The sequence below is a fragment of the Typopeltis vanoorti genome, chromosome 3 (assembly GCF_054136105.1).
Source record: "Typopeltis vanoorti isolate ZY-2024b chromosome 3, IOZ_Tvanoo_1.0, whole genome shotgun sequence".
NCBI classification, from domain to species: domain Eukaryota; kingdom Metazoa; phylum Arthropoda; class Arachnida; order Uropygi; family Thelyphonidae; genus Typopeltis; species Typopeltis vanoorti.
This window is the reverse complement of record NC_143551.1, coordinates 156,278,462-156,296,514: the sequence shown is the minus strand read 5'-3', so window position 1 is coordinate 156,296,514 and position 18,053 is coordinate 156,278,462. Positions and strand designations below refer to the sequence as shown.

The 18,053-nt window shown below is 33.9% G+C and overlaps 1 protein-coding gene and 1 long non-coding RNA gene across 2 annotated transcripts in view; one reads left to right on the top strand and one right to left on the bottom strand.

Annotated features, from left to right (window-relative positions):
- LOC150108689 (uncharacterized) overlaps positions 1 to 18,053 on the top strand; it is a 134,540-nt gene that overhangs the window by 37,872 nt on the left and 78,615 nt on the right. The window lies entirely within an intron of this gene.
- Positions 1 to 18,053, bottom strand: part of LOC150108690 (protein white-like) — a 72,526-nt gene that overhangs the window by 20,292 nt on the left and 34,181 nt on the right. Inside the window, exons 9-12 of the mRNA XM_090415362.1 lie at positions 16,574 to 16,602; positions 10,372 to 10,477; positions 8,015 to 8,146; positions 7,753 to 7,845 (exon numbers count right to left, since the gene is read on the bottom strand). Coding sequence (XP_090271488.1) covers positions 7,753 to 7,845; positions 8,015 to 8,146; positions 10,372 to 10,477; positions 16,574 to 16,602 — 360 coding nt within the window. The remainder of the gene's footprint in view (positions 1 to 7,752; positions 7,846 to 8,014; positions 8,147 to 10,371; positions 10,478 to 16,573; positions 16,603 to 18,053) is intronic.

Here is an 18,053-nt window from a genome sequence, read left to right as displayed (position 1 = left end):
AATGCAAGGCATCAGTTCACTCACTTATGCGCCTTAGAGTCTATTCAAAAATTCATTTATATGATGGATGCTCGACCTGAGTGTTCCGGAGGGATTGATCAACCAGAAACATTCGGCGAACGACGAATGGTTCTAGATACGTGGAGATAACTGAAGTGCTGTACATTATGGGATATAGAGACTTGAATGTCATTCAGTATAATTTATGTTCGGTTCAATTAAGGATTTGTCTAGTGATACGATTTCAATACAATTTTGCAAGCAATATCTGTATTGTATATATGCCATAGACACACTGGTGGAAATGAGATCAAGGACGATTTAGTACAAAAGTTGGATTCTAGTTCTCGTGTCATGAAGGATGTAACAAGCAATAAGGGTAACATAACGCCTTGTGATATGTGGAAAGTACGTGCTAATAATAATGTTTAAGATCAGAGCGACAAGTTTGGCAAGATGTTTAGTGTTATAAAGTTTAGTGTAAACAAAATAAAAAATAAATAATAAAACGTGTGGTAAACGGTGTTTTTGTTTACCACACGTTAAGTCATGGACATTGTTTCGCGAAACGCATTTTCATAACAACGATGACATTCTCTGGCATGCTACATGCAGAATATTCGCCTTTGAATACAAGCATAAATATTACATGTTGAAACCAGTCTTTAAAATTAGAACGCTGACTTTAGAACAAACTGCTGTTAGGCTAAAGCAATGACAGAATTAGGGTTTATTCCCAATAATTCCCGGGGAAATTCGTAATTTTAAAATTCCATTGCTGGGAATAGCAAAAATGTTTCTCGAGAAATTCGAGATTTTTTAATAGCATTGTCCAATCTGAAAATTCTAGTGTATGCCAGAAAATAAATAAAATTACGGTGAATTCGAGGAACCTTAATAATTTTATTTCTTTTGCAAAGAGAACGGGGATTTTCATATCGGATAATATTATTAGAAAAAATCTCGAATGTCTCAGAATTTTCTTTCAAATGTGATAAGCTATTTTTTTTTTAATCTGCCTTGGCTGTTGACCATGTTTCACAACTGTAGATTAATGTATATCGTAGATATCTTAAATAGGGTTTTTCTTTTCTTTTTTCTTGATAATATTCAGAGTCGCCAAAGATAAGAGTGTCATCAGCATGAGCCAACAGAATGCTCTTCTCACTTAGGCCCAATTTATGTCCATTCAGGTCACCGAGCGGAACTGCTCATATTTCATCTGAGGAGTAACAGCAACAGCCGTGCTTCAGTTAACTTTATGGGCTACAGCATTGCCATCCATTGCCCCTCTACCTGGGTAACAGCAACAGCCGAGGCACGGCTGTTGCTGTTACCCCTCAGATGAAATATGAGCTGTTCTGCTGGGTGGTGGGGTGAGCCTGCCACTGGGTAGAGGCACGCACTGAGATTTCTCAGTGACAGGGTGAGCCTGTTACTGAGGAGAACAAAGCTGAGTTTTTGATCCTTTGGGTCACTTATTGATGGGTAATCTCGGGGATCTCACGAGTTTTTGAAGAGGTACCCCCGCACTTAATACGGGAAACCGGTTGGAAGCTTGGGTGATGGATGGATGGCAATGTTGTAGCCAATGAAATTCTAACTGAGGCTCGGCTGTTGCTGTTACCCAGGTAGAGGGGTAATGGATGGCAATGCTGTAGCCCATGAAGTTATCTGAGGCTCGGCTGTTGCTGTTGCCCCTCAGATGAGATATGAGTGGTTGTGCTCGGTGGGGTGTGCCTGCCACTGGGTAGAGCCGATGCTGAAAGGGTGAGCCTGTTACTGAGGGGGAACAACCGCTGAGTTAAATGATACTTTGGGTCACTCATTATTGGGTGATCTGGGGGGAATTCCACGAGTTTTTGGAGAAGTAACTCCGCACTTAATACAGGGAAACCGGTATGGGTAGTGGCTCTTCCCTTAATGCATAGTGCCTCCTCAGTCTGGTCCCTACCCTTTGTCCAGTAGTGACTTCTCCTAAAGTAGTTGTTACCGGGGACATAGCTCTCTAGTTCATGGGACGCGCATTACCTTCACCTCGACTAGGAGGAGACACTATAGGATGGATGAAATCGAGGTTAGTAAAATAATTACAAATATTATTTAATTATTAATAATTATTTTTGAGTAAAAACTATTTTCATTTACTTCATTTATTGTTACCCCTAACAATGAGTAAAACATACGAAGAATGTTAGCAATATTTAAAAAAAAAATTAAAAAACCAAAGTGCTTGTTGTCGAATACGTTCCAAAATATTGCAATGTAAAGCATCAACAAGTGAACTTCATTGTCATCTCAAACATATTCATGGCATGAAAAGACGGGAAAGCAGTGAAGACGATGCGCAAACATTGTCCACTTTAATAATAATAATAATAATAATAATAATAATAATAATAATAATAATAATAATAATAATGAAATACAGAGTTCAATTTGCAAGCAGCATATGTTGGAAGTAGATGAATCAGTTGCTTACCTTGCAACAGTAGATTTAATTCTACTGTAAAGAGCGACTGTAATTGAGAAAGCTTTTCTAAAAGAGCTTGCAGTCACCAGAAAATCTATCATTAACATTAATGTATAATTATTATGAAGAAATACAGCAAGTCTGTGCTGAAAAATTGTTATCCTTAATATGAAAAAAAATTTAAAAAATTAGTACTTCTATAGATGGATGGACTAATGATTGAAACCAAATTATTTATTTCGTTTTGCTTCCAGTATTATTAATTATTTAGAATTTTCTTTTATTAGCTTCAAGCTCCGTGTTTTTCAACCAATATATATATGTAATACATTGGTTGTAATACATTACTAATTCAATTTTATTATTCCCTATATCATTAGATGTGTAATATATTATTATAGTGTTTCATGAATATACACAAAAGTTGATTCTTATTTAAGAGAAACTTCGAACATTAAATGAATAAAATAAAATTTTCCGGAATTTTTAGGAAATGGATTTCCAGTTTTTAATTTCTGAAGATTAAAAGTTGTTAGGAATTTAGAAACCCTAGCACACTACTAATGAATTTTCTTAATAATGCAATTCATAGCAGGCAAAATGTTTTTGAGGAGTGAGTAATCACATGATTTTTTTTTTTTTTTTTTGTAAATTTGTCTAAATATCTTGTAAATAACAAAGACTACTTTGCTGCCATTTGATTGAAAAAATGCCAGGTATCATTGATCACGAATTTATGATTACTACAGAAGGTGTGGACAGATTTTATTTAATTTGTCATCACGATGTTTAAATAAACAACAAAAAAAAACTGTGCTTTTCCACACCTTCAATTCAAAATAATTCCTTACTTATTTTAAATTATGAACAATAACGAAGAAGTTCTCAACTTGATGTGTGAGAGGAGTAACTAGCCATTAACGCCGTCTAGCTTTAAAGTTTCCATCAATTGTGAATTGATTTACAGATGAGAAAATGTTTCCTACTTACGATGAATCTAAACGTATCCATTCGAAGATCTTAAAAAAAAAACGATAAGATTAAGACATAAGAACACTATATAAGCCAGGAAACATCACTTGTATAATAAAATCAAGGAATACTGGTTGATTGGTTGATTATTTTGGATTTAAGGCTAAAATAACTAAGTATGTGAAGCCTGCGTATTATGTCCGTATATTGTGTGCGTTCTTATGACGGTTTTCCCGCTTTATGGAATGAAAAAAAAAACGAGTTTCCAGGAGGAAAATTCATCTACCTCCGTATGAGACTAGCTAACTCATAAAACGTATAAAGATTCTTCGCATCCTAGACCGGATTCGAACCCAAGTCTTTCTAGCTGAAAGGCATCGTTTATAACTCTGAGTTAGTGAAATAAGAAACTGATACAGATGAGATGACATGCGAGGTTAGTAAGTCTCATTTATTTTATTACACAATTTTTCCTTACATTCGATATTATAGAAAATGCAAAAATATTCTATTCTGTCACACTCCCCAGGGTAGGTAGAGGAAGGTGTTCAGATTAAATAACAGGATGTAAATCAATATCATCAAGGATACTGACTTTAAGATAATAGAAATCCATGTCCATGACCTAAATATATTTTTAATTTATGCGTCAACTTCAGGCCATGACAAAGCAGAAAGGGAAAGATTCTGGGAAGCATTACGAGAGGAAATAAACAAATAAAAAAAAAATAACTGTGCTATTTATAATAGAGATTTCACGCTAAAGTTAAGACTGACAGAAAATTCAAAGTAGGTAATAGGAAAATATGGTAATAGATAACCTAAATGAAAGTGGAGAATGATGCATTCATTTTTGCAAGAATAATATATATATACCACAGACAACGATCTAAATAATAGACGATGTGGTACTCGTCTAGTGTACCACCAGACGATGTGGTACACTAGACGAGTACCACATCGTCTGGTGGTTAAAAATAATATGAATCATGAAGTATTAATAGGAAACATTAAAATAAAATTTAAAGAAATCACTTTAGAAATATCTAAAATGATGTTTAAAAGAAATAAAGAATTCTTACCTATAAAACAAAACAAAAAAGTGTACAACAAACTTCTGAAGAATTAAAAGTAATAATAGAACCAGATGATACGTGGAAAAAATCTTGAAACAGTTTTGAGTCGAAATTATGTTAAATATTAAAAGCATAATATTAAAAGGAAAATAAAGAATGGATAACAGAAAATAATTAATCTTTGGAAGGAATGCCAAAAAAAATATTATTCCTTAAGTAAATTAACCATGTCAGAGTGCAGTAATTATTTACTTCAAAAAAACACATTCCAATGAAAAGAACCGATAACTCAAATACGAAAATTTTGAAGAGATATTAGGAAAATCATTCTAAACATATTTTATGAAGGGACCGTTGACATTTTTAACAAATAGCTGCTGTTTGAAATAATTCGCGAGGGGAAAAAAATGTTAGAAGTTAGTAAGAAAGCGCTACGAGATTCAAGTAATAATAACTCTCCAGGCCCAGATTAAAAAAAAAAAAAAATGAAATATGGAAACTGGGAAAAGAGGCAGAACTTAACTATTTAATCATTTATTTAAGAAAAATCTTAGATACAAGCATATAACAATCTCCCAGTCAGTGCGGTTTCGATTAATACGATTTTCGATTTAGTGCGTTTTCTACTCAGATAAGTAACATTTCAGTTGCACGCTCAAGCACCACAGGAAATCAGTGTGGCTCAGACTCCTAGTATGAGAATGTGTTTTAGCCTATAGTCGCCAATCATTTCTATGCGTATTTTATTTTGCATTGCTATTCTTACTCTCAATAAATATGGACAAAAGGTGGTTGTCTATTGTTAATGACGTTTGGTGGCTTTCTGCTCAACTGTAAACTTCACCTTTTTAGTGAAATAATTTTTAGTGACGAAATAATTGATACTAAGAGAGAGAGCTTGATTTAGATGAATAAGACATTGCAAATTTCCCTGCATCTCTACAGAAATAATTAACTTGATTAATTTTCCAACCAATGGAAAAAGATCGTCAACAGCATGCATAACGATCGGATAGTTGTGAATTAAATGATAATGAACTGTTGAAGGATTTCACTTTAAAAGAATTGAACGAAATTTTTCGCACGCTTGAAATTTTAATGCAGCGAAGTACGGATGGTGATCCTGATGTCGTATGAATCAAGCAAATCCTCCGAAACCATGTGAAAAATATTATTAGCTGCTACATAAAAATACTAGCATATTTGAAACTTCACTAATGAAGTATCCAAAAATAAATGATGTAATTTTTCACAATACTTTTATGCAATATGCCTTTGTTTCAAATAAACGTTTGACTAATAATGATGTTATCATCATCCTTTGCAGTCATCATATATATCGAAAAATTGGTTTCTAATGCATTTAAATTAGTACATTTAATACATTTAAATTAGTTATTGAAATTAATTGAAAATATTAAAACCAATTATCCTATTTTGTATTGCATATTAATAGTTTTCGATTACTGTGACACATTCCAGGCACGGATTAACTGCACTAGTCAATGGACTGCTAATTCCAGACGACTGAGGATTAGGAATATAATACTGATATAAATATATAACGATAACTCTATTGTCCTTATATTTACGAGGTTAATCTCGTAAATCTAACCTCATATAAATCAAAATAGGATTCAAAACTTATATGAACAACTTATATGAAAAACACAGTATAATAATAAAAATAAGGAAGCCGGCTTAAGAAAGAAGTCAAAACACTTGATCCCATTCTTTAGCCTTAAGCAAATAGCTGAACAGAAGTGGAAATATAACAGAATATGATACTGCTCTGTTTTATAAATTCTTAGCAGGCATCTGATTTTGTAAAAATGAAAAAAAAAAAAAGACGAAGAGATATTAGAATATTATAGAATACAGTGCAGCAGAAATTTTAAATAGCGAGATCGAGAAATAGAAATAGATTCACAAGAAGTGATGTAAGGCTATCCATCCTTCTCTCTCTCTCTCTCTCTCTCTCTCTCTCTCTCTTTAATATACACATTCAGAATCTATAATCCAAATCAAAGTGAAAAAAGGAATATTAATTAACTAAGTAAACATAAATGAATTTTAAAAAATTCACTTTCATTTACTTTTATTTTAATTTGACGATTTGGTTCTCATAATAGATTCAGATGAGAAGAGAAAACGTATTGAAAGATTAAACCACAAAAGACAGAAATTTTATAAGATCAATATTTAAAAGACTAAAGTTATGAAAACAGAGAGAAAATTAGTAAATATACATCTTAATGGACAACACGTAAATTTGTTAAGTATGCTAATTATTTATAAACAGAGCTAAAGTAAAATTTGCGATCTTCATGATGATTCACAGATTGGCAGCCTTACGAGTATATGTACCTTTTTCTGTAATAAAATAGAATATCGAGAAATTGAAAGTTAGGCTGAAAATCAAACTATTCAATACAGTCATCATTTCAACAGTACTGTATGGCTTAGAGACATGGACTACCAATAGGAAAGAACATTTACATGCATCTGTAGATCAGTTGATAAAAGTAATAGATGTTTACGAAATCCCGTGTAGGGTATGAGATGTGTGTAAAAGCATTTATCTGGAGGAGCTTGCCAATTTACATTAGTTTATAAGGCTTGCCTTTTAATAATAAATAAATTGCGAGAATTCTAAATGAAGTGATTGAGAAACATAAATTGGCCAGAATTTAACGCCGTTTCAAAGATAATTAAATATAAAGGAAATTTAACTATGAACAACATAATACCATTAAAAACATCCAGAAGTAGACCCAGAAATTATTGACTATGATTATTGAGCCCACAGCATATTGCAGAACTATAAGAAAAATATAATAGAAAAGCAAAAATAGAAAAATGGAGTAAATCGGCTTCATGGAGTCGTATCTTCATGGAGAAGTCTTTAGAACTGTTATAAAGTGAGGAATAGTCATTATAAGACAATATAATGTGTTCTTTTTCCGAGGGCCAAAGAGGGACTCTTCCTTTCATCCTGGGAGTAGTTAAAATGCATAGCTATATCCAGTGCTGCTGTGCTTATCAGTTGCTATATAGCTAAAGCTAAATGAATTGCATTGAAAATCCTATCAGCAGACTTCATACTATCAACAGATCTGTGAAGAACTATTTCTAATTACATTGAAAGTTACAACATTGCGTTCTGAATTTTTCTCATTCTTTCAGAACTACATTAGTATAATACAAATAAGAAACTTTAAAATGGCTTACCTCCGCTATTGATTTGGATAGGAAGTAAGTGTCTGATCGGTACATGCCATTAAAATGTTCTCTTAGAAAAATCGGAAGTTCTGCAGAAAATGTCTGAAAGAAGAATTAACTTGTAATTTGCAAAAATTCTTCATGAGATGGTTTAAAAAATCATTTTAGATAGGCATTGGTTAACTATATATATATTAAAAATAGATAAGTCAAGTATGCATAAAAAGCATAAAAGAACGCAGTTGTTATATAAAGTTGTAGTTGTACTTACAGTTATTACAGGAAACATATTCTGAAAGGTCATGTTTGTCAAAATAAGGAAAAGCAGGCCATTCAGATTCATAACTGCTTCGTGGTTTAGCTCTTGTCCCCAGTATATTGCAGATATGAGTATTGCGACTGCCTGTTGAAACAAAATAAACGTTCTTATACATTATGTTGAAAACAGTTTTAACAAACACATTTTTATGATAAAGCTGTTTTGAAGTTTTTATATATCAAATTTTAATATACGAACATGTTTTTATTGTAACATCAAAATCCACTTTTAACTTCCATGAAAAAATATGAAAAGGAATTCTGTAAAAGTGTTTCAATAGTGCTATTGACTGTGCCCTTTGGTTCTATGCCGTTTAAAATTCAAAGAGCTTTTATAAGCTTTTCATCCAAGAGATTTTCCTCTTGGAAACTGACGTTTTTCCTTCCCACTAAACGTACAGACTAATTGGAAAACACCATCACTAACAGCAGACGATAAGCAGGGAATTAAACTGTATTCTCGTAATTATTATTAAAAAGGACAGGTTAATTGACCAACATGGATTTTTGGCCTAATACATTAACTGTAGACGAATTTCAAAACAGAATTACACATTAGACTATTACACTTTTTTTTAAAAATCTTTATCGCGTAGCTTTATTTTTATCCTCCTACATGTTTCGCCAATCTGTTTCTATTGGCATCCTCAGGGAATACAAATCAGTAAGCTAAAATGAAGGTTACAGACAAGGTTATAACCGATGGTTCTAAATCATACAAAAAATTGGTATCGTGCGTGACAATGTGCGTGTCTCGTTAACGTGATTTATTCGTAATGACTCATGACGTAATTGTTATGAAACTTCATTTCTTTGATATTTAATGATCTGATAAAAGTTTTCCAAATTTCTGGTAAAATTAGACCTTGATTCTTGTTTAGGTTTTCAGTTTTACGGACGACTGTAGCTGCTTCTTTAAAGGTTCTTGAATGGTAGTTATCTTCTATGTATGGCATAAGGCTCTTATCCCACTCAATGTGATGGTTAGTAGAGGCAAAGTGGCATGAAAGGCCTGAAATGTCTTGTCTGTTATTTCTGACATATCCTATGTGTTCTTTCTTTCTGGTTTCGAAGCTTCTAGATGTCTGACTTACGTAACTAATACCACATGAACAAGGAATATTATATACTCCAGAGTACTTGTAGAATGGATGAGGGTCTTTCGGTGATCTTAAAAATTTCCGAATAGTGTTGATTGGTTTGAATGCCACTGTGATCTTATGTGGTTTTAAAAGGTTAGCTAATTTTTTGGAAAGGTTGTTGACAAAAGGAATCGTAATTGTACTGATGTATTGGACGTCATCACGTTGTCGAAGTGGTATATCAGTAAATAGAATCTTGTTATAGAGTCTTTTAGGGTAACCATTTAAAGAAAGTTCTCTGGATATTGTGGTTAATTCCGTGAGTAGGTCATCCTTGTCTGTCGTATAAAAACAGAAACAGATTGGCGAAACATGTAGGAGGATAAAAATAAAGCTACTTGATAAAGATTTTATAAAAAAGTGTAATAGTCTTATGAATAATTGTCAAGAAAAAATTCAACATACAGAATTACACATTGTTTAGCTTTTATAAATTAGCATAATTTTGCACTTTGCAATATCATACTCTTCATCCAGGTTCCTATGATATGTCTCTGTATACATGCTATGACTGTTAATTAGATTTGAGACGGTTAGCTATCAGAGAAATGTATTTGTTGACAAGCTGTCAGAGCAAAAAATTTGTTCACAAGTTATGTCGTATAATTTAAAATCTTGAATTTTCATGTGAACGAAGACGATTTCTTTCAAGATATGTTACACACGAGCGGAGCCTTCTATAACGAAATTTATTAATTTATACCTTTTTAATTAAGAATAGATTAATCTGGACACTATATTATGCTTTGTTTTCTCTCTCTTTACGTTCAAAAACAAATGGTATCATCTACACCACCATCATCTCGGCTAACGCGTAAGGATGGCATAACTAATGGTAACCGTTTGTTATATTTTTACACGCGATTGGCCAACTAAATACTTTGTCCTTAAAATGTGATGACTGAGTTCATGGATTTTGTTGTACCCTGTTGCTCAGTGTTAGCGATAAGAAGTTGGTGAATTGAGAACATCGAAATCGTTTATATGAAAGCAATCAAGCCAACTTTAGAATTTAGGAAAGAAGGGTAGAGGGAAATGAAAAAAAAAAAAAAAGAAACAGGATAATATAATCTAAGAAGAAAAAACACAGCAAGGATGAAAATAAAAATATTCTTGTGGCTTATATAAAAAATGAATAATTTTTGTGGGTCGATCCATAAATACTCACTGCAGTTTGAGTCACGCGTACGGTCGACAGCATCGGTTCTCTTGAGGTATTTAGGCACGCTCTCCATAGTAATGTCCTCAGCTGCAGACACCAGGAGGCTTTATACCTGTTAAGAAAAGGGGGGGGGGGAAATGTAAACATATAGACGTAAATAGCATGAAGGTTTTAATGTGTCATATTGGATTTATTATCATCATCATCAGCTGCTTTTCACTAGGCGGCATAAGTTCAGTTCAGTAGCATGGCGATGGAATTCCTACCAAAAGTACTGGAGGTCGGTTTTTATGTCTGCGAGGAGAAAATCACTAAATCATCTGGAGGAAACCGTCCTTAACATGCATCTGGAATTGACTAAAGGGATGAGGGAGGAAATTGAATAGCAGATAAAGCATATACCAAGTAATTACCTCTAAGTATCTAAACCGATACTTATCATAGGACGGCCAGCACTTCACTTATAGGTTAACTTGTGTATATTCAGTATTTCTGTTATTGAGTCAGCGATTCATTACAGTTAAACACAGCCTCAGGATCACTTTGCATAAAAGTGGATTCACTCTGACGCATTTCATTACATTTTTAAAACTGCCACAATTTCACAGCGTTGTCCACACGCGGCATCAATTTTCTATAAGTTCTGCAACTTTTTGTATGTGAAAATGATATAAAGATTTGTTACTTTGAATGTGAAGTTAGTAACTCCAGGATTAATCTAGCTTATAATTAGAACAAGCATTTCTCCAACTCCTCCTAACTGCTGGAAGAACGTACTTGTCCACCTAGCCAGTACTTTTCTGCATCTGCTCACTACCAATTACCAGACCGAAATAAAGTCTTCTCTTGCTATTCGGTTCTAAAATAATCGTAAATGTACTACGATGACACGTAAATCGTCCTGATTTCAGCGATTTCTTTAATTATTAAGCCACATTATTCCCGTCACTTCGACTGTAGTGCGTAACTCAATATTTATTTATTTATTTTTTATTTTTTGTGATCATTGCCTTAATCGTTAGTGAGAGTGTATGATGTGCATAACAGTGGGTTAACGAGCCTGTTATTTTCTGGCTACAGCAGTTGTCAGAGTAGAATACTAATTCATCATCATTCGCCAAATCTGCTGTATCCCGTAGTCAACGAAAACACAAGTACCATTTTTGTTGTTGTTGTCTTTCCCAGAACTCGTTAGAGATGGCAGTGAAGTTTTACGACTGGATGCCCTTACTGACGTCAACCCTCACCTTCATCTGGGCTTGGGACCGGCCTGGTCGATCGACAACGGATGCTATCTTTGGGTTACTGCAGATGATGGAAAAGTTTCGAAAGAAACAACGGAAGCTACATCTGGTGTTTATTAGGTATCCGGAGAGTTCATCGAAAAACAGTTAATCGAAAGACGATTCATCGAAAAGGGAAAAAAATAGAATTAATCGAATGAACAATTCATCAAACGACAATTCAATGAAAATGCAATTCATAGAAAAAACAATTCACCGAAAATTTGAACTGTTCGAAAATGTTATCCATTTAGAACAACGGATCGTGTAGAGCAGTGGTTCTTAACATTTTCAAAGTCACGGAACACTTTTGAATATAAGAAAAATTTGGGGAACACCAAAAGCATTAGGGTCATAAAACTAACAATAAACATATGCATAAACTTGCCTTTTATAAAAATGGAACTTCTTTTAATGCGATACTTGAGCTCGTCGGCTTTTGCAGATTTCAGCAATATATGTAATATAGCTACCCTCATCTCTTTGTCTATATTAGTAAGTCTTTCATGCTTTTTTAGTTTTTATATGGGTTAATATTGAGAAACAGAGCTCACACAAATATGATGTTGAAAACTGTAACAAAATTTTCAGTGCTCTTGTGGAAAGAGCTGGGTATTCGGCTTGGACAAAAATATAAAATTCTTCAAGAGTTATTTCAGAGAATTTCATTTTTAGAGTACGATCCGTTGACAAGGTAACTAATTGCTCTTCTGCTTGTAACGAAAATTCACAACTTGATGTATTAACTGTGCCAAATGGATTTCCAGTTACACTCAGAATTGTGTCATGTGACATCTTTCACATGACACACTTGTAACCAGTTCGCGGAACACAAGTGTTCCGAGGAACACCGGTTAACCACCTTACCGGCCATTAAAGATCAAATACGCATTCTCAAAAGCTTCGAATTCATCATAAATTTCAATGTGATATCAATGGTATTACAATTTTCATATGCACTTCGCATCCATGGATATGTGGACGGTTCTTAAAACCACGCTACCGGCCAGGATGGTAGCGTGGTTTTAAGAACCACTGGTGTAGAGTGAGATAGCAATGTTACTTTAATAGGGAATAATTATAGAATAATATGGTTTCTTATTTGTCTTTCTTGTCTGATAACTGTTTCATGTCTGTTCGTGGGACTGATTTGCCTGTTTCCGAGAGGAAAAGCCCAGCCTACGCAGGCTCCATTATTATTATTGTCGCTAGTGCGCGACTTCAATAAGTATGGGATGAATTTTACTCAGATTCGCTATTTGAAACTTTTACCAGAAAATGTGGAACTGTTCCAGTTTTCAGTTCAACTATATTCGGGGCAACAAAGAAATCACGTGTCCAAATTATGTATTACAATAACTCTCTGACTTGGCGGAATTAGTAGAAGTTGTCTGCACAAGAAGCACCTACAACTTCTACTAATTCCGCTAATTCCTTTATAAAAACTGAACCATGCAGACAGCTTCCTGCTGTCTGCACAGTTCAGTTTTTGTTCTAAATGGATTACTTTTATCATAACATTTTGGATAAACATCTTCGAAATGATATTAGCAATTCCGCTTTGGCTGGATCAATTTAATGAAATTTTAGTTAAAATTTTCAGTGAATTGTTTTTTCGATGAATTGCATTTTCGACGAATTGTCGTTCGATGAATTGTTCATTCGATGAATTGTCTTTCGATTCACTGTTTTTCGATGAATTGTTATGGAATCGTTTATTGATCTAGAGAACCTCAGACGCCTCCAAACTTCTTGCCAAGGCAAGAAGTTTGGAGGCGTCTGAGGGAGAAGACGATACCAGAGAAATATGTCTAGTTGATGCAGGAGATATACATAAATGTGAAGACAAGAGTTCGGACCTGCCTGGGACAGACAGATAGTTTTCATTTGATAGTTGGCTGCAATCAAGGGTCAGCATTAAGTCCGTTCGTGTTTAATATTGTGATGGAGGTGGTGACGGAAAAGGTGAGAGAAGACGTGCCTTGGACAATGTTGTATGCGGATGACATCGTGCTGTGTGCAGAATCAAGAAGTGGTAGGTAAATGGGAAAGATGGAGGAGAGTACTGGGAGAGAGAGAGAGAGAGAGCGAGAGGAGTATGAAGATGAGCAGAAGTAAGACAGAGTACATGTGTTGCAAAGGGGATGGCAGCCAAGAGACAGATTTGGAGCTGGAAGGAAATGTCATCAGGAAAGTTAGGGACTTTAGATACTGGATGGAGAGGCTGAGAAGGAAGTGGGATGCAGGATACAAACTGGATGGAAGAACTGGCGAGAGAGAGAGAGAGAGAGAGAGAGAGAGAGATGGCTGGAGTGCTATGTGATAATAGGGTGCAGTAAATCTAAAGGAAAAAATCTACAGGATAGTGTTGAGACCAGCTATGGCGTATGCTTTGGAAACTGTGGCCCTGAGGAAAAATAACATCAGCAGGATGGAGGTAACGGAGATGAGAATGCTTAGGCGGATGTACAGTGTGACCAGAAAGGATCGTCTGAGAAATGAGTAAGGAGAACGGTGAAGTTGCGAACTTAGGAGCGAAGATACAGGTGGCACTGTTGAGATGGTTTGGTAATGTGATGATGAGGAGGGAGGATGAGTATGTGGGAAAAAAAGTCATGCAGATGGATAGCAGGGGAGGAGGAAGCGCGGGCGGCCAAAGAAGAGATCGAGGAAGACCTGAGGATGAAGAACTTAGATGTGATTGCAGCCCAAGATAGGAGGATGTGGAGGAGGCTCATTAAGAACAGCGACTCTACTTAAGTGGGATAAGCTGAGGAAGAAGAAGAAGTTGTCCTTCCCAGAACAGGCACTAAATTCGTTTTGACTTTAATTCCATAATGGCAAAATTATAGGTGTTCAATATGAATATGTGTTTAATAATAATTTAAAAAAAATCAAAAACTTTACCCTTCGAAACAGACAACATAACCTGTAAATAATAATAGGCAACTCTTTTACCTTTCTTTCTGTTTATCATTTTCTTTCCCCTTATTTTCTGCATTTCGATATTCAATGAGTACTAATGCGTACATTACTTCTAGAAATAGAAAACTGAAACAGAAGATAAACTCGATAAACTCCGTTCCAGGTTTACTTCCAACCATGGTGCAGAATAGAAAGAAGACTCAGGAAATTTTCTTAAGCAACTCATCTTCATTGGGTGTGAAGAAAACTTTTCACTTATTGAAAGTACTTCAGTAATATATCATTTTACTCCGAACAAACAGCTGAAGTTATTAGGACTGTTTAATATGGAGTAGAATCTTTATCATCCTCTGATAAAGAGGATGATAAAGATTTATCATCCTCTGATAAATAAGACCTTATTCTTTAGCTTATTCTTAATGAATACAAACTGTCAGATAAAAAATTAGCGGCATAGATGACTCGCACCATGCAAGAGATTTTTAAGGAGCAATGTCTTTTAAAAACTTGCTTTGATTTATGACTAGAAGAGTTTTCTTTTTTGTTATTGTTTACTGTATACATAATCATTTTCTAATAGCAGATTGGAAACTGTGGTGAAATTGCAAATTTCATTAAAAATAATTAAATTAAAGTGAAACTTAATGACCTCATTGTTCATAGTGAAGGATGAAATTCTTTTCTGCTTTAAGTGTGCTAATAGTAAACTTGTGCAACTATTATTCGAAATTCATAAAAAAATTAATATGTCCAAAAGATTCAGTCAACTGAACGTTGATTGAAATGTGTGCTATTTAAGTTATGTTGCTCTCATCGTGCAGCAGTTTTCCTCATTGTAGAAAAGAATAAAGGTTCGCAGTTTCTTTCCTAAAGTTCTTCAAACTTCCAGGCTGAAAATCAGTGCTATATTTGTTGTATAGCAGAAGTACACAATATTAATTTGAATTCAGTATTGAGCGAATCTTTAATTCTCTATTGAGAAAAAAAGTAATGTTGAAACTGTTTCTCATCTAGCATAAACCAGACGAATACACTAGCCCCCCCGTAAACTTAGTTTCTCGGGCCATAATTTAAAGTAACCCAATCGAACCAGTTGCTGAAGCAATGCAGGCTTGATTGAAAATTGAAATTTCCAACAAGGCTCTGCGTCAAGTGCATTTTATTTATCCAATGGATTACTTTAGTATTGAATAAGAGATTTTGCTCTCTTTCTGCCTGCTCTCTGAAGAGAAGCAAACAGTTCGAAACCACTGTCAGGAGAGTGAAACCTTTATCAAATGCACTAATATAAGGCGAATTATATAAGGCAGCGCTCTTGTCTTTCTAAGTAGTGCAAGCTAAGGCAACTGCGATGCTGAGGATATAGACTAACACAAATAGATATTTTGGAACGATTCAGATTTTGTGAATAACGGTGTTTATCTGAAAGTAATGCGAGGAGAGATTAATAAGAGTATCCATAAGAGAACAGCTTTGGAGGCAAGAAAAAAACTGACACTCCCTAAAGTTTTTAGAAAAAGAATAAAGATCCAGCTATATATTTAAAAGATAGTTTAAATAAAATTTAAAAAAGTGTCGATGTAAAAATTTCAAAAGGGAGATATATTGTATTTTTATGTATATTATAATTAAATATTTTCTTGTAGAACTTATCAAGGTATACGATTGCTCGATTATTTTTTGAAGATTTATTCAGAAATAACATTTTTTTAATTAATTCTGATATCCGGCTCTACCGATATTTTCTGAAAAATAGTTTAGTTGCTTAGTAGTAGTAGTAATATAAAAAATGACAAATAATAACTAAACACATGCTAACTGTTAGTAAAATGTTTAGCACATAGGAAAGAACAAGCGACATTAGTGGCTTGTCCATAAAAGTCAAAACTAATGTTTTGACTTTTATGGACAAGCTTTTATGGATACGACTTTTTCTCAAGTTTCAAGAAATATTTGTTAAAGAATAGATTTACACAGAAACAGAGAAAGGATGTACTTACATAGATAGGGCATCTTCCATATCTACTACCTGAAATACAAAAATAAATATAATATTATATATATATATATATATATATATATATATATATATAGGAAAAGCTTCTCATTAATATTTCTTTTTCAAGAACTCACTCTTAATATGTAACAAATTGACTGATTCTCTAAGAAAATAAAAAAAAAAGAAAAGAAAAAGAAATTTATTCTCCAAGAAGATGAACTTAATCAATAGCATTCGATATTGTTATGAAAACGCCCTTAAGTTTTTGTTATTGTTGCAAAGTGATGCAAATTTGAGAATTTATATATGTAGATTATATAGCTAGACGATATCGAGGATCCCATTTGTTTGGAGAGACGTGTAAGGTGATTTAGGAGGGAAGGTAATTTAGTCACCTCATAGGAAAATGAGTTTTTTTGTTTGTTTGTTTACTTTTCTTCTGTTCTGGAAACTGGAGTTTTTCATCCCGCAACAAAACACGTAAATCAGTTTTTAATTTTCTATCAAAACAAAGCCTGTTAAGACCATGTAATTAGTTTTCAAAACCTAATTTTGTAGAGTAAGGTGCTTTGCCCAATCTGTAAAGCGCACGTAGACTCGGCTTGGTCCGTCTGTTCGGCAACACACACACACACACACACACACACAAAAAAATTCTCTCCACGTCGAAGATAGTGCCTTCATAGCGCAGTCGGTAACTAGGCTGCGTTCAGTTGTTAAGACCTGGTTTGGATTAGCGCTGCTGAACAAGATTAATTATACAGTATGTATTTATCAAGTGAAGGTGAATTAGATGATTTCATACAGAGGTAGCAGAGCTTATCATCCATACATTAGCTTCCTAGCCTTAGTAACTAAGAGAACTGTCAGATATTATATAAACATAGTGGGGAAGCGTTTATTAAATTTCTTGAATACACATTCTTACTTTAATTGTGCACAATTCCGTTTGCGATAATTCCTATTCCATTGACTAAAACCATTATAAAAAAATACAGATAATTCGGAAAAAAGTAAGCGACTTTTTTCTGGATATCTGAAAACATTTGATGCAGTTGATAAGAATCTCCTGTTGCATAAATTATTTATAGTTAGGCTTGTGGTAAATGTTTAGAAATGGTTTGTAAAACGTTTTTCAGGTCAGTAAAGAAATAGCTTGTACATACTGAGAACCGAAGCAATGATTCAGTGGATGAAAAAAAAAAAAAAAAGAAGAAGAAATAAAAAAGTGTCTTTGAAACAGTTTTATTCTGAATTTTTCGCATATACTTCTACTTTTTTTTTGTTTGTTAATTCAAATTACAGAAGATTGTACACTTCTCCTATATTCGGCATTCCCGTGGATTTGCTAAGGTTAAATCATCCGCAAACTTTGCTCTAAAGATGAATAAAATTCACCTATAAGAATGAAAAATTCACCTATAAGAATGAAAAATTCACCTATAAGAATGAAAACACCTATAAGATGAGTCTCCATCAAA